The sequence below is a fragment of the Schistocerca cancellata genome, chromosome 3, assembly GCF_023864275.1.
Source record: "Schistocerca cancellata isolate TAMUIC-IGC-003103 chromosome 3, iqSchCanc2.1, whole genome shotgun sequence".
In the NCBI taxonomy this organism is placed as follows: domain Eukaryota; kingdom Metazoa; phylum Arthropoda; class Insecta; order Orthoptera; family Acrididae; genus Schistocerca; species Schistocerca cancellata.
In genome coordinates, this window is record NC_064628.1 from 168,912,813 (window position 1) to 168,935,465 (window position 22,653).

General features: G+C 43.9%; 1 protein-coding gene across 1 annotated transcript in view; it reads left to right on the plus strand.

Annotated features, from left to right (window-relative positions):
* Positions 1 to 22,653, plus strand: part of LOC126176181 (juvenile hormone esterase-like) — a 126,308-nt gene that overhangs the window by 34,633 nt on the left and 69,022 nt on the right. The window contains exons 4-5 of the mRNA XM_049923323.1: positions 9,452 to 9,698; positions 19,920 to 20,133. Coding sequence (XP_049779280.1) covers positions 9,452 to 9,698; positions 19,920 to 20,133 — 461 coding nt within the window. The remainder of the gene's footprint in view (positions 1 to 9,451; positions 9,699 to 19,919; positions 20,134 to 22,653) is intronic.

The following is a 22,653-nucleotide window of genomic DNA, read 5'->3' on the forward strand; positions in this document are numbered from 1 at the left end:
TTGTCCCAGGAAGGGGAAACTTTATTGACACATTCCTGGGGTCAGATACATCACATGATCACACTGACAGAACCACAGGCACATAGACACAGGCAACAGAGCATGCACAATGTCGGCACTAGTACAGTGTATATCCACCTTTCGCAGCAATGCAGGCTGCTATTCTCCCATGGAGACGATTGTAGAGATGCTGGATGTAGTCCTGTGGAACGGCTTGCCATGCCATTTCCACCTGGCGCCTCAGTTGGACCAGCGTTCGTGCTGGACGTGCAGACCGCGTGAGACGACGCTTCATCCAGTCCCAAACATGCTCAATGGGGGACAGATCCGGAGATCTTGCTGGCCAGGGTAGTTGACTTACACCTTCTAGAGCACGTTGGGTGGCACGGGATACATGCGGACGTGCATTGTCCTGTTGGAACAGCAAGTTCCCTTGCCGGTCTAGGAATGGTAGAACGATGGGTTCGATGACGGTTTGGATGTACCGTGCACTATTCAGTGTCCCCTCGACGATCACCAGTGGTGTACGGCCAGTGTAGGAGATCGCTCCCCACACCATGATGCCAGGTGTTGGCCCTGTGTGCCTCGGTCGTATGCAGTCCTGATTGTGGCGCTCACCTGCACGGCGCCAAACACGCATACGACCATCATTGGCACCAAGGCAGAAGCGACTCTCATCGCTGAAGACGACACGTGTCCATTCGTCCCTCCATCCACGCCTGTCGCGACACCACTGGAGGCGGGCTGCACGATGTTGGGGCGTGAGCGGAAGACGGCCTAACGGTGTGCGGGACCGTAGCCCAGCTTCATGGAGACGGTTGCGAATGGTCCTCGCCGATACCCCAGGAGCAACAGTATCCCTAATTTGCTGGGAAGTGGCGGTGCGGTCCCCTACGGCACTGCGTAGGATCCTACGGTCTTGGTGTGCATCCGTGCGTCGCTGCGGTCCGGTCCCAGGTCGACGGGCACGTGCACCTTCCGCCGACCACTGGCGACAACATCGATGTACTGTGGAGACCTCACGCCCCACGTGTTGAGCAATTCGGCGGTACGTCCACCCGGCCTCCCGCATGCCCACTATACGCCCTCGCTCAAAGTCCGTCAACTGCACATACGGTTCACGTCCACGCTGTCGCGGCATGCTACCAGTGTTAAAGACTGCGATGGAGCTCCGTATGCCACGGCAAACTGGCTGACACTGACGGTGGCGGTGCACAAATGCTGCGCAGCTAGCGCCATTCGACGGCCAACACCGCGGTTCCTGGTGTGTCCGCTGTGCCGTGCGTGTGATCATTGCTTGTACAGCCCTCTCGCAGTGTCCGGAGCAAATATGGTGGGTCTGACACACCGGTGTCAATGTGTTCTTTTTTCCATTTCCAGGAGTGTACTAAGGAGACTGCCTACACTATGCTTGTCCGTCCTATTTAGAATGCTGCTGTACGATGTGGGATCCTTACCAGACAGGACTGATGGAGTACATCGAAAAAGTTCAAAGAAGGGCAGCACGTTTTGTATTAACGCGAAATATGGGAGAGATTGTCGCAGAAATGACACAGGATTTGGGCTGGATATCATTAAGAGAAAGGCGGTTTTCGATGCGACGGAATCTTCTCACGAAAATCACTAACTTCCTCCTCTGATTTCGAATATACGAGTATTTTGTTGACACTAACCTACATACGGAGAAACGATCACCATGATAAAATAAAGGAAATCAGAGCTCTTACGGAAGGATATAGGGTTCGTTCTTTCCGCGCGCTATACGAGACTGGAATAATAGAGAATTGTGAAGGTGCTTCGATGAACCCTCTGCCAGGCACTTAAATGTGATTTGCAGAGTATCCATGTAGATGTAGATGTAGATGTATGGCGGTGACCTGTGGCTGGAATGATTCACGTTTCCCGCTTACAGCAGGAGCCGTCCGAAAGGAGAGGCCTGTTGGGATGCAGGAATGTAGCTGACTTAACCGTGTCGTCCTCTAGACGGTCGAATAGCGAACTAATACTTAGTATGTGTAGGATAGCTTTCATCAGCGCGTGCAAATTTGAGAAGACTCAATGCGGACGTATGTTTCTACAGGACCATTGTACCCTCCCATATAAATTGTCTGGTTGACTGCTTCTGCACATTTCGCAGATTTATTTAGTTGAGGGAATATCGATTGTGGTGCGCGCATCTAGCAGGTGAAAGACGGGTGGAAGACAAGTTCGCTGGTTCTCTAAACATCAGAGCGGGCCGGTGTGGCCGAGCGGTTCTATGCGCTTCAGTCTGGAATCGCGCGACCGCTACGGTTGCTGGTTCGAATCCTGCCTCGGGCATGGATGTGTGTGATGTTCTTAGGTTAGTTAGGTTCAAGTAGTTCTAAGTTCTAGGGGATTAATGACCTCAGATGTTAAGTCTCTTAGTGCTCAGAGCCATTTGAACCATTTTTGAACATCAGAAACACCTTTGTTCACTTTGTAAATTATAAGGATGATTTGGAATCTGTTACATCACCAACATCGGTATTCGCAAGTGGAAATATCAGTTTCCTCTATTTTTTCGAGGTTTCACTTAAAGATCTCCGCAGATGAGATGAGTTTCTAGTTACTCAGGTGTTCACAGCACGCTCCATCTCGCTAAATTTGAGGTTCTAGAGAAATAATTTCGAGTCTATATCTGTAGATCGAGAAAGTAATGATGTAAATAAAAGAAAGGTTCAGGAGTGGAATTAAAATTGAAGGTCAAAGAATATCAATGACACGATTCGCTGATGACATTGCTATCCTGATTGACAGTGAAGAAGAATTACATGATCTGCTGAATGGAATGAACAGTCTAATGAGTACATGGTATGGATTGGGAGTAAATCGAAGAAAGACAAAGGTAATGAGAAGTAGTAGAAATGGGAACAGCGAGAAACTCAATATCAGGATCTATGGTCACAAAGTAGATGAAACATCCAGCAAATAATAGAGGACGTAGACTGCAAGTGCTACTCTGAGATGAAGAGGTTAGCACAGGAGAGGAATTCATGGCGGGCCGCATCAAACCAGTCAAAAGACTGATTACCCAAAAAAAGTCTTCTGAATTATACTGTGTGAGCGATACTGCTATGCAAGCGATATTGCTGTCTGCCTGATATCGAGAAGTACCACGTAAATGGTATAATATTCTGGTAAACCATGTGAAAATACATGTGTTCTTGTATTCCTAGAGTCTGGAGATGTATGTAGAAAGCAAGCAAGCAAGCAGGTTGGGGCCAGAAACAGTTGCCCCTTTGTGGCGAGGGGAAAAGATCCCAACTTTGTACAACAGTTTGGAGAGTGAATTCAGTCCTTTGAGGAACCTCTAGTCATGCATCGGAATTGGATGACTTGTGATCCTCGGCTGTGGTGAATGACTGTCCGACATCGCGGGAAATACCTAATGCCGCGAGGAGTATATACGGTGCATGTGCTTATGCTGTCTCTCTTCGCGGAATATGTACGAGTGTCTGACGGTCGATAGCTATATGTATGGTGCAAAAGGAGCGATTTTGTATGGCGCACGATACGAATTACGTGATTACTGCATCGATATGGTACGTAGAGATCAGTTTCACTCTGAAATATTCAAGCTTCCGTACTCAGTGTCTGAGCAATGTAATTGAGCAAGTGTCTTTCCGAATATGACGATCTATAGATCGTTTTTGCTGGTTTTAACTGTCAGTGCAGTATGGCGGTCTGTACAAAATAGTTTGCCACTGAAAGTCTCGTCTGCAGATGGAAAAAGTAGGGGATTGCTTCCACACCGGCAGCATCAGTAATTTGATGGGTGAATTCAGTAAGAGCCGATCAGAATGCTCCAGTCATTGGCAAGACATCCTTTGTGCTGGGACGTAGGAGCCTCTACATACTGGTGAGAACGTTTGTGTTTCGCAGATGTTTGTTGAAGGCAGGACTTAACGATTTGCAGGAAGGGTAACACGTGATGGACGGGGTGCCACCTTAGGACCATCAGGAGGAATGCATTCGGCGTTATTCTGGGCTATTTTCGTAAACAGTTTCTGTTGGGACAAAAATTTCCATGGAGACAAGCTGAGACGTCACGAAAGCTCCTACAAAAGTGACTGTTAACTATTTCTATGGCACATAACGATTTCCAAGAGATAGACCTGTCTCTTATTTACATAGCCATGTGACGTCAGTATAACATTGAGAACCTTTTAGCTGCACCTGCGATAGTGAATCACTACACGAGCATTTCACGGCGATGCGTCAGCCATGCTGGGCAGGTAAACACATGCATGGCTAGACGCATCTCACATGTCTTGTTCCATTATACTGTTTCGTTGGTGGTCATAACTTTTTCACTTTATTTCAGAGACAGTCCAAAATAGACAAGATGACAGGACAAATAGAATCTGCAATCGATAGGATAGGGAATATGGTTCAAATGGCTCTGAGCACTATGGGACTCAACTGCAGTGGTCATCAGTCCCCTAGAACTTAGAACTACTTAAACCTAACTAACCTAAGGACATCACACACATCCATGCCCGATGCAGGATTCGAACCTGCGACCGTAGCGGTCGCGCGGTTCGAGACTGTAGGGCCTAGAACCGCTCGGCCACCCCGGCCGACCGATAGGGAATATCTCAAGGCTTCTAAAACACTGGGTGCCTATAATTAACCTGCAGAGATCCAATATGACAGCGAAACTTGGTAGATATGCTAATGCGTTAAGGCAGAACTGATTTACACTGGAAAAAAAAGTTTTAATTTTGGCCACCAAGTGCACATTTGTAGCTGTAAATCATCTCGTTGAAGTCTCCTGTGCTCGACTTGTGTGAATTATGTACGTGACAGTTAAAATAAAATCAACATTGCGCTTTCGTCACTTACTTCAACTTATCTGCCCACACCCCGTTCCTAATCCATTATACACTCCGGGAAATTGAAATAAGAACACCGTGAATTCATTGTCCCAGGAAGGGGAAACTTTATTGACACATTCCTGGGATCAGAAACATCACATGATCACATGACAGAACCACAGGCACATAGACACAGGCAACAGAGCATGCACAATGTCGGCACTAGTACAGTGTATATCCACCTTTCGCAGCAATGCAGGCTGCTATTCTCCCATGGAGACGATCGTAGAGATGCTGGATGTAGTCCTGTGGAACGGCTTGCCATGCCATTTCCACCTGGCGCCTCAGTTGGACCAGCGTTCGTGCTGGACGTGCAGACCGCGTGAGACGACGCTTCATCCAGTCCCAAACATGCTCAATGGGGAACAGATCCGGAGATCTTGCTGGCCAGGATAGTTGACTTACACCTTCTAGAGCACGTTGGGTGGCACGGGATACATGCGGACGTGCATTGTCCTGTTGGAACAGCAAGTTCCCTTGCCGGTCTAGGAATGGTAGAACGATGGGTTCGATGACGGTTTGGATGTACCGTGCACTATTCAGTGTCCCCTCGACGATCACCAGTGGTGTACGGCCAGTGTAGGAGATCGCTCCCCACACCATGATGCTGGGTGTTGGCCTTGTGTGCCTCGGTCGTATGCAGTCCTGATTGTGGCGCTCACCTACACGGCGCCAAACACGCATACGACCATCATTGGCACCAAGGCAGAAGCGACTCTCATCGCTGAAGACGACACGTCTCCATTCGTCCCTCCATTCACGCCTGTCGCGACACCACTGGAGGTGGGCTGCACGATGTTGGGGCGTGAGCGGAAGACGGCCTAACGGTGTGCGGGACCGTAGCCCAGCTTCATGGAGACGGTTGCGAATGGTCCTCGCCGATACCCCAGGAGCAACAGTGTCCCTAATTTGCTGGGAAGTGGCGGTGCGGTCCCCTACGGCACTGCGTAGGATCCTACGGTCTTGGCGTGCATCCGTGCGTCGCTGCGGTCCGGTCCCAGGTCGACTGGCACGTGCACCTTCCGCCGACCACTGGCGACAACATCGATGTACTGTGGAGACCTCACGCCCCACGTGTTGAGCAATTCGGCGGTACGTCCACACGGCCTCCCGCATGCCCACTATACACCCTCGCTCAAAGTCCGTCAACTGCACATACGGTTCACGTCCACGCTGTCGCGGCATGCTACCAGTGTTAAAGACTGCGATGGAGCTCCGTATGCCACGGCAAACTGGCTGACACTGACGGCGGCGGTGCACAAATGCTGCGCAGCTAGCGCCATTCGACGGCCAACACCGCGGTTCCTGGTGTGTCCGCTGTGCCGTGCGTGTGATCATTGCTTGTACAGCCCTCTCGCAGTGTCCGGAGCAAGTATGGTGGGTCTGACACACCGGTGTCAATGTGTTCTTTTTTCCATTTCCAGGAGTGTATGTGGAAACAATTCTATACGTCTCTCCTGCATTCACAGAGTCGGATTTGCACATGGTGGCCAATACTGCAACTAATTTTTTTCCAGTGTAAATCGTCAAATGGCGTCTGGGTGCTCAGGATAAATTACATGGAATGACTGAACCGCAGTTCAGGTAAACATCATTCATCATTTTTAAAACATTCATTATGAAACATTAGAGTGCAAACATCCAATTATTTTTCACAATAGGAAAATTTTCTGTATATAACCATCGCCTATTGCAGCTTGATAAAATTAAAACAGATTGAATAAAAAAAAATATTTTACAATATAGAAACAAGCTCAGAGGGCACTTAAATAAAACTTGAACAAGAAATAACTGAATTTACTGTAACTTTGACTTTCAACGTTTAGAAAAAGGAGGAAAAAACCAATGAATGCAAACATGAGGCGTAATTACTCTGATGAAGAGAACTAACTGGCCTTGTTGAATCTCGTACCACAATTCAAATCTACAAAGAGGGTCCCAACTAATATGAAACCAAGAAAATTATGGGTAATAAGGACAATTACTTATAAATGCGGCCCACCATTAACACACTGTCTCTACATCTAAAAAAAGCGATAAATAGAGAGAGAGAAAAAAGAGCAACTTTAATTAAACAAAATTGGCCAGTGTCAGGTAGCAAAATCTTTAAAAAAATGTAGTAAATTAGGAAAGCGTAAATCACGGCTCTTCAGAAACTTCAACCTGGCTAGCACCAGATAATAAAATTTAAGGAAATGTAACAACCTGGGCAACGGCCGTCTACGATCATGAAAACATTAATGCAATAGAGTGAAACTCTTAAACTTACATTAATAAGTGAAATAGATCAAAAGTATTACAATTATTGCGACAGATGCCGGTGACAAGGTTATATAACTTTATTCTCTGCAGCTTGGGAAGTGCAGTAGACGGCAGGTTTGGTGAAGAAAATGTCGGAAGCCGATGCACGCAGGTGGCTGGTCCACACTCGAACTATGGCGGCCAACAGGCTCTGTGCCCTCTGCATTTGTCCCAACAGCCGTGACACTGGAACAAACAGAGGGAGCGTCTAAGTTGCGGCACCACGAGCCCCTTTCACAATCTCCCGTAATCGGGTGTTGAGTCATGAAAGGATTCCCGAAGCAGACACTACTTCCGCAGAAGCAGTTACTAATCATTTTCTACCATGTCCGATTTACTGCTGAGCTTACGGATCAACAACAAAATTACTAGAACCACATATTGGGCATTGCAGGCCTCTGATTGCGCCCGACACCGGGAGGGAAGATACCGTGACAATAAACAAACCAAAACACCGCCAATATACGAGTAGCCTTGTGCTGACTTAGACCGTCTAACGTACTTAACCAGCTCCAGGCTTCACTGGGGCGACGGACAACACGGTAATTCCATCATGCCAAGTCCAAAGCACCTAATGAATGACATTATCCAAAATACAAGACAATCCGTATGTTAGTTCATACAGGCTGAATCCTCAGGTGAGAGGAAAATGACTTGAACTCACAAATGAAATTAATTTTGATGCTCGAGGAACACACAGGGCCAAGATCACTTACAATGATGAGCACTCAGGACAATCGTCGGAGAACCACCGGGTCAACAGGCCTCGTACCAAATGCTGACGGCCAACGTGACCAAACCCGCGCCCTAAACAGCGCATCACTCCCAGTGGAGCTGAGTACGAGTTGATGCCGCAAACCCCACTGCCGCTGACCACAACCCCCCGGGCGCACGCGGTAGTAGTGCCGCACCCCCCTCGTTGGAAAGCGCTCTCTGCGGCGTGAAATTGCTAGTTCTCTGGTACGCACGGTGGGAGATCTGTAAGAAGGAAGACGCCACGGCTCAAATCGCTGCCGCATTAACGCATTGGGATATCTACCAAGTTTCGCTGCCATGCGACAATTACAGCCAACACTGGACCTCTGTGGGTAGCTGCATTTCAATTAGAGCCAACCGGCACTTTGCTAGTGGCCCCTCTTTGCGATGTGACAAACTTCAGTAATACAATCTAGCTTTTGTCACACTCAACAGGGTATTCGACGGTCGACGTAAGCGATTCCATTCACTGCTGTCACTTGACAATGGAGGCACGAGGTAACTATCTTTTCTTGTTATCCATTAAAGAATGGCACCTACTTAGGTAACGTGAAGGCCGCTGAAAAGCCATAGTATCAAATATACCCTATCGATGCTGCTGAAGAACATGATCTACATCTCATCCATACTCTGCAAGCCACCTGACGTTGTGTGGCGGAGGGTACCTGGAGTACCTCTGTCGGTTCTCCCTTCTATTCCAGTCTCGTATTGTTCGTGGAAAGAAAGATTGTCGGTATGACTCTGTGCGGGCTCTATCTCTCTGATTTTATCCCCATGGTCTCTTAGCGAGATATACGTAGGAGGGAGCAATATATTGCTTGACTCCTCGGTGAAGGTATGTTCTCAAAACTTCAACAAAAGCCCGTACCGAGCTACTGAGCGTCTCTCTTGCAGAGTCTTCCACTGGAGTTCATCTATCATCTCCGTAACGCTTTCGCGATTACTAAATGATCCTGTAACCAAGCGCGCTCCTCTCCATTGGATCTTCTCTATCTCTTCTATCAACCCTATCTGGTACGGATACCACACCGGTGAGCAGTATTCAAGCAGTGGGCGAACAAGTATACTGTAACCTACTCCCTTTGTTTTCGGACTGCATTTCCTTAGGATTCTTCCAATGAATCTCAGTCTGGCATCTGCTTTACCGATGATTAATTTTATATGGTAATTCCATTTTAAATCACTCCTAATGCCTACTCACAGGTAATTTATGGAATTAACTGCTTCCAGTTGCTGACCTGCTATATTGTATCTAAATGATGCACGTTTTAATTCTAGCCCCCTCATGTGGCTAAGTGAAGCCTTCTCTGTTTATACGAAGAGATAGACGCTGCTTCCATAACTCTTCGAGACAACACGAACTCTTCCTATGGTTAAGCATTATAGCCTTGGTAACGCATTTTTTGTGAGTTGCCTAATTAACGTTAGTTTCATTTCCTCTAGATCTGGTGCGTATGAAACCTTCGAAGTGGATAATCGTTGACCCTTTTTTGCAGGTTTCTTGAGCACGGATGACGAAAACTGTCCAGGAAATTTTGGCCTCAAGGATCAAGTGGCAGCCTTGAAGTGGGTGAAAGAGAATATAAAGGCATTTGGTGGTAATCCTGACGATGTGACGATCTTCGGTAATAGTGTTGGAGCCGCTAGTGTGCACTATCATATGTTATCTACTGCATCAAAAGGCAAGTTCAAGAAGTATGAGCTACTTTTTAAAAATAGCAATATTATTAACTTTCAAGAACGGTAAGCAGCAGTTGTAACAAATTTTCTGAATTTCGTTATATTCATTCAGCAAATATTTATTTTAAAAATTTAATCTGTTTGTGAAATAAAGGTTTTCTGTACAGATGATTAACACTGCATTGTGAAATGGACATACGATAAACATAAGTACCGTGAAGTTAACTTGAAATGTGAATACAATGATTCACAGATGGTAAATTTCGAAACGTTCAGGGAATAACACCTAGTCTCTTTTGCTTATGTTTCGTTTACTGGTTTAAAAAGGCTACTATGTTGCCTTTTAGGCGCAGCTACCTACTTTTGTCTATGATAATGCCCACATTGATAAGTTTAGATACTATTTTTCTTTTCTCTAGATAATTATCACAGAGATTGAATTCTACAAATACGAAACATTGGGTCGTTGTGTACATCATTGTCATTATGACTCACATCATTGAAAGGAGTACACATTTGCTATTATGAAATCTCTCAACCTATTTATAAAATGATAAAACCAAAGTCTTCAGTGTAGTTTGTAATTTCGTGCACTTTCCAAAACGTCAGGGAAATCTTTAAATATTGTTGTAATGCTGTCCTCAGTTCAGTGCTGATAATTTTCAGATATGTTCGTCTATGAACAATTGAATAACACCACGTTAAAATGCCATGCGCATTTTGCCTTTCTTTTTGAAAGACATCATCAGAGGTACATAGTGAGTATGCCATCTTGCTTTATGTATTATCCGCTGTACTTTCTGGTTAAGCACGTTCACTTTCTGACTTTGTGTAACGTAATAATGGTACAGATTTTTACTTACAAGGTACGTAAATAATGCTCTGTAAGTGTACTTTTTTTGCTGGTTTTAAAGTTATTTTTCTTATTTCAGTCTTTCGAAATTTCACTAGCACAGCACTGAGACTTTGAACATGCGTTTTCTTCGTACTTTATTTTGAATGTTGTTGCCAAATACTGAATGTCGTTCCGTTCCTCACGTTGTCTTTGTGATATCTGTGTGAGTTGTGCACGTGTGCGTGTCGGTGGTACACAGGCCCTCAGCGGCGATGTTATCGGTGCCGTTACCAAGATTAGGGAAACGAATGTGGCTGGAACGGTTAAAAACATCATATAATAAGGAGACGTAAGCCCTGCAGAGTGACATGCTCACCCAACCTAACTCACGGTATGTACACCACAAGCACACATAGGAGGATCCTCTCGCCGCAGCACGAAACCACGCTTCAGAAGGCGATGTATAGTCCGCGCAGGACACGTTGACCTATGGGCAGTGACCAGTTTTCGTCCAAAGCGCTAGGCGAGCTCATTCGTTTGTTCAGGAGCGGAGGCCAATAAGTGTTTTCCACCTTTTGGCCGGTCAACGATGACAGAATCGAGGCGCGCACACTGCAATCTTTCTCAAACTATTTTACGGAAACTATTCGGTAAACAAAAATAATTTTTGCTTTAATTAAAACTTTATGTGTCAAGTTTATAATGATGTGCCCATCATTTTGTTAATAGTCCTAGTTATTGTGATACTTACGTGAAAGTAAGATACTGCGTGAAATTCGGAAAAGTTTGCAATGAAAAACAAAGGTGCTATGACTTTGCGTTTTGTGCATATTACATAAGATGTTGTTGCTTATGAAATTTACATAAGATATTGAATTTTTCTGTGGACATGAGTAGATTTATCTATCTGTCACCAATCTCGAGAAAATTGATCCGATGTACTACAGTCATTTGCGATCGCGCTGCGCCAGCGATAAAACCAGAGTAAAATATCCAAAAAAATCCTCATACTTGATAAATGGTTTCAGATATCGAAATGAGATTTTGGCAAATGATAGCACGCAAAGAAGAGAGTATTTTAACATGCCGTTATTATGTAAAACTTTACTGTCCATCGTGTTATTCCGATAACTACAGATTTTTCGGTGAAAGAATGTAATTTTTGGGGGTCATCGATAGCTGGTAAAACGAGAAATGCTGTGGGGTTCGCAACAACATATGTGAAAGCATTACTAGTTTTTTTTGTAAGGAGGATGTAATTTCGCTTAAGCTACTGACTTTTTTCAACAGTTCCTCAGTTAATAAATCACTGTTTCAAAATTCCCTCCCAATCGTGTCTGCGCAACTCCTTTGTGTTTTGGTAAAGGAAGCAAATTTTGCCAAGACAACGAGAAATGTGTAGGTGTTTCTTAAAACTTGCCATTCATGACGCTTCTCTAAAAGCTACAGATGGTTAACAAGGCAGGCGAAACCGAGAGCTGCATTTTCGGCGGAATTCTTTTTAGATGCTGACGAAACCAGAGGTGACGTAGATCTTTTCGAATGGTCGCCATGCAAGTGTGAGAATGGAGAGGCCCCACTTAATATTTACAAAAAATGTGAGACTAGGCTTCATTTTAGAACGGCACATTTTAGAACCCCACACCACTGCCGCTCTCCCCACGCTTCCCCAGCGGACTGCGCATCTAGCGGCCACAACATTTTGTGCGCACTGTAGTATGCAATGACGAGTGAGAAGAACCTCATTCCGCCCGTGTAAACGGAAGGAGGTACGCCTAGGCCGAGTTTTTGCTTTACAAGAAACGGCTTATTATCGGTTACTGTCAACAACTCTTCTTCCCATCTGTACATGACTGTTCATCAGAAGTGAGGTGATACTCGTAGCATGTGGGTGTGGGGTGGGGGGGGGGGGGGAGGAGAGGCGCACTGAACTATCGGGTGATCGTGATATGTCTCCTTCGCTGCTACTTCGCCATTTCGTTCCCCGTAATATCCACGTGCTCTGCTACCCAGCAAAAAAACACCTGCTTTCCCAATCTTAGCAGCTGGAGAAGCACGTCCTGGATATTCAGGGGTACTTTACCCGCTGGGCACAAATTCTATAGACACATCTCATCTGCTCCTGTGCTCTCAATATCGGTTACAATTATACATCAAACACAATAAACTCTTGAGGCAGTCGCATCTCGAGGACACGATAAATGAAAAAAACAGAGCAACCAAAGGAGTCCCCTCTGTTTACACCCACTGTCAACACAGCTTTATCAGTATAGTGGTGACGTGTCAGGGCTGGCGGAAAACGAGTGTTTCGTTTGCCGTCCGCAACGCGGCGGTAGATACTTTTAAGTAGCCCAGCAGTAATTTCGTCTGATAATTAGACGAATGTTCATTCCAGTGTAACGACTTTTTGTATGCCGCTGGTACTGAAATCCGTGTGGCGAGTGGAACATTGATTCACTCCACTTTTAAAGCGAGCTGAACTGTTTTTGACTCCTCCGACTGGTGTTTAATAGACACAGGTTGTAAAACTATGAATATGAATTTGATTCTTAATTGTGCTGTGTACCGAGGAAAGGAAACGATTTTGGTGGATTGTCAGTATTTATTGCAGGTTGTGCAAAGGAAATTTGCCAATATCGGTTTTTTCGTGATATATTGTTTACGTAATCACAGTAGTTACGTTCTCGCTACCTCACAGTATCAAAGTAGAGTATATTTTCAGATTAGGTATGCACAAGTGGAATGCAGACTATAGGTAACTCGTTTACGACTATTTTAAGGATACCTCCACAATAAGTATACTTGCCCTTGTTGTGTGATGGACTATAGACATTAGGACCCAGGCGAATAGACTGACCGAAATACGGAAATCAAACAACAAATTTAACCATCCACCCCACAACAACTTAGGAACTGTGGCCTTCCCATCTGTCACAGACAGAAGTAATTACAAATACGAATTATGATCTGCAAAATGAAATACATGAAAGACAAAAAAGTACATGAACAAACAAAGAAATCATTAAAATTTTTCTATGGTTTGTTCAAGAGAAAGAGCTACGCATACTGAGCAAGTCAATAACGCACTGGCCCTTCTCTGAACCTTATGCTAGCAGTTATTCGGCTTAGCATTGACTCATATACTTGTTAAATGTCCTTCTAAAGGATATGGAATCAAATGCTGTCCAAACGGCGCGTAATATCGTCAAAATACCGAGTTTGTTTGAAGGTCCTGACCATGATGCTCCAAACATTCTCATTGGAGGAGGGATCCGGCGACGTTACTGGCCAGGGTATGGTTTGGTAAGCACGAAGACAAGCGGTAGTAATTCTCGCGCTGTGCTGGTGGAGATTATCCTGCTGAAATATAAGGTCATGATTGCTTGCATGACAGGCAACTAACCGGGTCTTAGAATATCGTCAACGTAACGCTGTACTATAACGGATCCGAGAGTATCAACAAAAGGGGTGCTGCTATGAAACGAAATGACTCCTGGTTGGTATCCCACTGCTGTACAGGGCGTCTCCAGACTATAATCTCATTCACTTCAAACCGTCTTCAGTGTTGAGTCACGCTTCGAAAGAGCCGCGATGTCTGGAGACGCCCTGGACAGTGGTGGGATATCAACCTGACTCTCCCGCACTATACATTCCTACAAGCAGGAGTGATGGTCTGGGATGCTATTTCTTTCCATAGCAGGACCCCTTCGGTTGACATCCGCGGCACCCTTACAACACAGCGAGATGTCGACCATATTCTACGCGCCGTTTTGTTGCCCCTCATGACACGCCATCATGGGTTTACATTTCAGCAAGACGATTACAGCGCGCACACAGCAAGAGTTTCTACTGCTTATCTTCGTGCTTGCCAAAGCCTACCTTCACCAGCACCGTCACCGAATCTTTCCCCTATTGAAGCATTATGCACAGAGCCCGCCAACCAGCTCGGGAATTTAACGATTTAACACCCAATTGTACAGGATTTGGCACGATATCGCCCATGAGGGCATCGAACTTCTTGAATCAGTGCCAAGCAGAATAAGTGTTTTCGTAAGGGCCAGAGGTGGACGAACGTGTATTAACTTGCACAGTTTGTAAAAGCTCTTTCTCTTGAATAAATCATTCAATTTTTATGAAATCCTAGCCATGTGTTTGTGTACGTGTATGCATCTACCGATTTGCGTCACATTCGGATAATTCTTTCGCTGGGTCGTCAGCTGTTCTTTTTTCTTTTTTTTTTTTTTTTTTGCTTTAGAGTCTATTATTTAGGTGGCTTAAATAAACGAATGTTGTTAGCGTGCTACATCTATATACTTCATATCTACATATTCATTTCCAGTCAGCATGGCGACTAACACATTTCTCCCTACGAGATATCAGTTTGTTGATACCGTCACTGTAGAATGTCTGTCTTTAGTGGTGGACCCACAACCTCACTTCTGCTTGCACTGCTTCATCACTATCAAAGTAAGCTCCTCGAAGGTGTTCTTTAAGTTTTGGGAATAGATGAAAATCGGCTGGTGCCAAGTCGGAACTGTATGGAGGCTGATCGATAACATTGGATTTTAAGCGTCAGATTGTTGCAGATGTGCAGAGCTCGTGTGTGATCTGACTTTGCATGCAGAAGGATAGGGAGCTCCGCGCCGTAGACGACTTCTTTGGAATTCGAAATTCGAGTGTTGCACGTTGTTTCTCACGCACCGACATAGTTACGTCACACCCCGCTGATTACACCTTACAATTTGAAGCCCTATTGCGGCTTCAGATATGTAGGTATATCGAATACGGATGCAGAATATTAATAATGTTCATCTAATTTTTTTAAAAGAACTTTTAGAATTTTCACATTAAAAATCGGAGGCATTGCTTTTCGGCACGTCCTCGGGGATGTTGTTGTTGTTGTTGTGGTCTTCAGTCCTGAGACTGGTTTGATGCAGCTATCCATGCTACTCTATCCTGTGAAAGCTTCTTTATCTCCCAGTACCTACTGGAACCTACATCCTTCTGAATCTGCTTAGTGTATTCATTTACCCCCCACGCTGCCCTCCAATACTAAATTGGTGATCCGTTTATGCCTCAGAACATGTCCTACCAACCGATCCCTTCTTCTAGTCAAGTTGTGACACAAACTTCTCTTCTCCCCAATCCTATTCAATACTTCCTCATTAGTTATGTGATCTACCCATCTAATCTTCAGCAGTCTTCTGTAGCACCACATTTCGAAACCTTCTATTCTCTTCTTGTCCGAACTATTTATCGTCCATGTTTCACTTCCATGCGTGGATACACTCCACACAAATACTTTCAGAAACGACTTCCTGACCATTAAATCTATACTCGATGTTAACAAATTTCTCTTCTTCAGAAATGCTTTGCTTGCCATTGCCACTCTACATTTTATATCCTCTCTAATTCGACCATCATCAGTTATTTTGCTCCCCAGATAGCAAACCTCCTTTACTTCTTTAAGTGTCTCATGTCCTAATCTAATTCCCTCAGCATCACCCGACTTAATTCCACTACATTCCATTATCCTCGTTTTGCTTTTGTTGATGTTCATCATATATCCTGCTTTCAAGACACTATCCATTACGTTCAACTGTTCTTCCAAGTCCTTTGCTGTCTCTGACAGAATTACAATGTCATCGACGAACCTCAAAGTTTTTATTTTTTCTCCATGGATTTTAATACCTACTCCGGATTTTTCTTTTTTTCTCATTCACTGCTTGCTCAGTATACAGATTGAATAACATCTAGGAGAGGCTACAACCCTGTCTTACTCCCTTCCCAACCACTGCTTCCCTTTCATGTCCCTCGACTCTTATAACTGCCATCTGGTATCTGTACGAATTGTAAATAGCCTTTCGCTCCCTGTATTTTACCCCTGCCACCTTCAGAAATCGAAAGAGACAATTCCAGCCACCATTGTCAAAATCTTTCTCTAGGTCAACAAATGATAGAAACGTAGGTTTGCCTTTCCTTAATCTAGCTTCTAAAATAAGTAGTAGGGACAGTATTGCCTCACGTGTTCGAATACTTCTACGGAATCTTAACTGATCTTCCCCGAAGTCGGCTTCTACTAGTTTTTCTATTCGTCTGTAAAAAATTCGCGTTAGTATTTTGCAGAGGTGACTTGTTAAACTGATAGTTAGGTAATTTTCACATCTGTCAACACCTTCTTTCTTTGGGATTGGAATTATTATATTCTTCTTGAAGTCTGACGGTATTTCGCCAGTCTCATAAATTTTGCTCACCAGATGGCAGAGTTTCGTCAGGACTTGTTCTCTCAAGGCTGTCAGCAGTTCTAATGGAATGTTGTCTACTCCCGGGGCCTTGTTTCGACTCAGGTCTTTCTGTGCTACGTCAAACTCTTCACGCAGTATCATATGTCCCATTTCATCTTCATCTACATTCTCGTCCATTTCCATAATATTGTCCTCAAGTACATCGTTCTTGTATAGACCCTCTATATAATCCTTCCACCTGTCTGCTTTCCCTTCCTTGCTTAGAACTGGGTTTCCATTTGAGTTCTTCATATTGATACAAGTAGTTACTTTTCTCCGAAGGTCTCTATAATTTTCCTGTAGGCAGTATCTATCTTACTCCTAGTGAGATAAGCTTCTACTTCCTTACATTTGTCCTCCAGCCATCCCTGATTACCCATTTTGCACTTCCTGTCAATCTCATTTTTGATACGTTTGTATTCCTTTTTGCCTGCTTCATTTACTGCATTTTTATATTTTCTCCTTTCATCAATTAAATTCAGTATTTCTTCTGTTACCCAAGGATTTCTACTAGCCCTCGTCTTTTATCCTACTTGATCCTCTACTGCCTTCACTACTTCATCCCTCAAAGCTACCCATTCTTCTTCTACTGTATTTCTTTCCCCCATTCCTGTCAATTGTTCCCTTATGCTCTCCCTGAAACTCTATACTACCTCTGGTTTAGTCAGTTTATTCAGCTCCCATCTCCTTAAATTCCCACCTTTTTGTAGTTTCTTTGGTTTCATAACCAATAGATTGTGGTCAGAGTCCACATCTGCCCCTGGAAATGTCTTACAATTTATGACCTGGTTCCTAAATCTCTGTCTTACCATTACATAATCTATCTGAAACCTGTCAGTATCTACAGGCTTCTTCCATGTATACATCCTCGTGGATAGTAACAGTAATTACAACAAAGAAACTGGGTAGTAATAAACGTTTGTGCTACATTCTGGCGATAAGGAATATTATCGACAGCTAGAAGGCTAAACACGAAGCATAGTCGAGAAGTAAGGGCCACTGGTATAGACCTCCAGCGGTGCAGTTGTTATTAACACAGGAATTAACGACTTGGCGGACAACAGTCTAAAGACGGTGAGAAACCCAAGGCTACCGTTGTCGACTATTTCAATTTCCAGGCGGAGCACTTCTATGCAGATCTAACACAGGAGGGATCATCGAAAAGGGATTTCTAAACGTTATGCTTGGTACCAGCAGTGGTGTAAGATCGTGCATTGTCATGAAGGAGGTCCATGACAGACGACAATTTTCTGCACCGTTCAGTAAGGATGGCTCAGCTAAGATAGGTGTGCGTTTCGGAGTACACGTTTTCTGTGATTGTTGATCCTCTTATGGGATGATTAAGTGCTACAAAATTTTCTATTATTGAAATGATTATAGAGAATAATACAAAAAATTATACAGCTGTATAATCACACCAAAACTATAATTTGCCTAATCTGTAAATCACACATTCACACAAACACATCCATTCATTCTCTCTCTGTCTCTGTCTGCACACACACACACACACACACACACACACACACACACACACACACGCACACACACACAAGATGTATATGATGATATAATCAATTCAACAAAATCAATTCGTTTCACAATAGAGACTAAGCAGACAGTAAACTAAATTGTCTGGACCTCACCATACCACGCAAAAATTATAGATGTATTCTTACTATACTGAAAACTATTTACCTTTCGGTTATCACTTTTTGTAAATACTGCTCTAAAATGCCTCTTTGTGGGAGTTTCATTTGATTTTCTTATGTTGAGCTCATTTACATACTGTGGTGCATAAGGCAGTGTTCACATACTGAGGTTTACCCGTCGCAACACACAATACGCTCGCACAGCGTCGGTTCCTACGTCACCTATCAGAGCACCTCTCACAGCAAGTGCCTCTTAGCGAACACAATTACACAGTAGTCCCAACTATAATATTTCAGAAACAAATCAAATATATTTTGGTCAGACCAGACTAAAAAGAGACAGGATCTATCACAAGATGACCATTTTCCCAGATCGTCCAACCACAGCTGTGGATGAAAATCCTGAAATACTTTTACGTGCTCTGATGGCCGTTCTCGTTTCGGACATCGGTTTATTTCGTCGCCTAATTAAGTGCCTAATGCCAAATTTTAGGCAACTCCTGTTACCCAGCGCTAAATAGGCTTTCAAGATCGGACATTTGTACATGGGACTTTGCGGATTATTTGGGGAGGCTGATACTTCGTTCGCTAACTGATATATTTCCAAGTGTCCTGAGATTCTGCCATCTGCCGTCTCATTACCAACCAATCACTTTAGCAAGAGCATACATACAGACAGGGTAAGACCATACAGAACAATAATTTAGATGTACTATGCAGTCTTATACTTACATATCTGTGAAGTCCTCCACCCCGTTTATAGTATTTGTAAGTATGCAGACTTAACAAAACGTAGTGGAATACTCTAAGTTGTTCAAAAAATGGTTCAAATGGCTCTGAGCACTATGGGACGCAACTGCTGTGGTCATAAGTCCCCTAGAACTTAGAACTACTTAAACCTAACTAACCTAAGGACAGCACACAACACCCAGCCATCACGAGGCAGAGAAAATCCCTGACCCCGCCGGGAATCGAACCCGGGAACCCGGGCTTCTAATTTGTACTCTATGATATTTTCAGTTAGTGTTTACTCTCGAGCGCTGGTGCTGAGGTCATAATTCATTTCGTGAAGGGGTAGAGAACAGCTGTTACGGTGAAGTAATTAAATTTTAACAATCCTAGTTGAAGACAAATTTTTTAATCAACTGTGACAATAACAAGGGCAAATAGTTTCATTTATGTGGAAAACAAAACCCTTTCCACTCTTCAGAAAAGAATCATTTTGCGTGAATATTTAACGCAGCAGCCGGATATTTGGAAGAAGTGTACCACATAACAGTTTTTAATATTTGCAGTTTATAGAAATCATTTCTTTAGCAGTCCGTCACTATTTAGAAACACTTAACATGTGAATGTATATCAAACCACCTAACTTCATTTAGAAGGCCTACTAAGCTACGTTGACTCACTTTTTCTTCCACTGTTCGTTCCCCTCCCGTTCCCGCCCTCCACCTTTCTTACCACCGTTTTTCATGCACTTGCCCAAAAAATGTCTTCACAATTAAAAATGCAGTCAGTCTCCTATTTATACTCCAGGTCTCTTCAACAAGGCTATCTCAGAGAGCGGTGTTGCACTGGCGACTTGGGCGCGTCCAGAGCCCGGTCTAGATAACGCCCGCAAGATTGCTGTTCTGGTGGGATGCCCATCAGAACCCAGTGCCGCGCTGGTCGAATGCCTCAGGGGCGTCGACGAACCCATACTCACTGCAGCTGCATTAAATTTAACTGTAAGTGAACCTGACGTTTTATTTTTTCATGTTTTTAGTAAGAAATGAAGTGGTAGTACACATACATATCAGTACTAATGAAAATGTATCTATAATATGACTGCAATACAAAATTCACATCTAATGGATACTGACTGGCGCAGAAAAACCTCAAAACTGGTACCGCGTCACTAGATCCAAGTGGTGAACCATTTTCACCTGAAGCCAGAACATTCTCAAACGTTGCAACTATCAATATTCAGCAATTTTGCTATGTTCCGTTGGCGATACACATGGGTGCCTATGCTGTCCTCCCAAGTTCTGTAGCATGCATCCCGTTTACACCTGTCAGTAGGATCATTTTCCTGTTGAAAGACTTCGCCGTATACAACACATTAACTAGCATAATTTGAGGAACAGAATTCAGTAGGATGCTGGTAGCGGCCTGAAATGCTGATGATGACCGCCATTACTATGACACGAACAGTAACAACAGTTCAAGGGATTATTATATCTTTTGAATACATATTTAGTAGTTGTTGCAAAGATGCTAATCTCTACAGAAATGCAGAGGCCCTACCAATATTATGAAATAACGGATGTAACTTGAAGTCCAAACTCACCAACTTCAAGGTTTTTTTCTTTTGTACTGAAATATTATTAAGGTTATATATAATTTCTAATAAACTATATCTAAAAACGTCTGATATATCTTGATATCAACGACTCAGATATTTTGATCCAGATAACCGCAGTTGAATTGCATCGTTTGTGCGGCTGACACTAAAACTTACGTAAGATTCGTTTTATGGATCCGGAGCGCTATTCACTGTAATAATATTTATTTAACAAAAAACACAATGACTACTTACACAGTGTAAACTTAGAACTGCTAAGAACAAGTATATTTCAACCATTTGATTGAAGTTCAGAGGCGTCAATTACCGGTGAATGTTCACATTGCGTAAAACATAATAGACGACTTACTATCTACAAATGGTTAGGTCAAAGAATCTACGTTCATTAGTGCAAGATACGGAGTGCAGATATGTTTCCTTTAAGTACGGGCGCCTTCAATAAGTAATGCAACGCATTGTTTTGTCTGAAAACAGATTTATTTTATTCAGGATTTCAGTACACCATACTATTCTCTAACCTCTTGGCTCCCAAACCCTATGTTTCAACATAATTTCCGTTCAATGCGATGGCCTTACGTCACCTTACTGAGAGGCCGGTATGCCCGCATGTTACGTCTCTAATGGTCGATGTTGTACCAACGTCTTGCTTCATCAGTGACCTCCCCATTATCCTAGTATTGCTTCCCGTGGAGTGCGTCCTTTATTGGGTCAAACCGATGTAAGTCGGAAGTTGCGAGATCCGGGTTGTAGGAGAGGTCGGACAGGACAGCGCGAACTTGTCGCGATAGACGCCTCGCCCAACGACTCACCGTGATTTTGTTCGCTGCCATGTCTACGTAGACGTTTTCAAAGCGCCAATGAAGTTACGCCACGCTCTGATTTTCCGTCAGAATAAACTCAAGGCCAGCTCTATGCTTGCGGTTACAGACGCCATTTTGAGTTTACGTATAGCGCCGCCAAGAGTTGGAAGTTCTTGGAAACTATAGGGGCTGAAGAGAGAAAATTCCAAGTTGCCTCACAACCAAATCCACATTTTTTCACCCGAAGATGTCCGAGATTAAAAATGTGTTCCATTACTTATTGAATAACCCTCGTAGTAATACAGAGGGTGATTCAGGAGCCACTTTCTTTTTTAGTCTTCATTCTTCTGACTGGCTTGATGTGGCCCGCCACGAATTCCCGCCACGAATTCACGCCACGAATTCCTCTCCTGTGCCAACCTCTTCATCTCAGAACAGCACTTGCAACCTATGTCCTCAAATATTTCCTGGATGTATTCCAATCTCAGTCTTCCTCCGCAGTTTTTGCCCTCTACAGTTCCCTCTAGTACCATGGAGGTCATTCCCTGACGTCTTAATAGATGTCCTATCCTTCTTCTTGTCAGTGTTTTCCACATATTCCTTTCCTCTGTACTCATTAGACTGTTCATTCTATTCGGCAGATCATGTAATTCTTCTTCACTTTCACTCAGAATACCGATGTCATCAGCGAATCGCATCATTGGTGTCCTCTCACCGTGAATTTTAATTCCACTGCTGAACCTTTCTTTTACTTCTACAACTGCTTCTTCTATGTACAGATTGCACAGTGGGGGCGAAAGACTACATCCCTGTCTTACACCCTTTTTAATCCGAACAGCTCGTTCTTGGCAATCGGCGCGCATTATTCCCTCTTGTAGGTATTGTATATTACCTGTCTCTCCCTACAACTTACCCCTATTTTTCTCAGATTTCGAACATATTGCGCCACTTTACGTTGTCGAACGTTTTTTCCAAGTCAACAAATCCTATGATCGTGTCTTGATTTTTCTCTAGTCTTGCCACCATTATTAACCAAAACGTCAGCCGGCCGCGGTGGCCGAGCAGTTCTAGGCGCTCAGTCCGGAACCGCGCGACTGCTACGG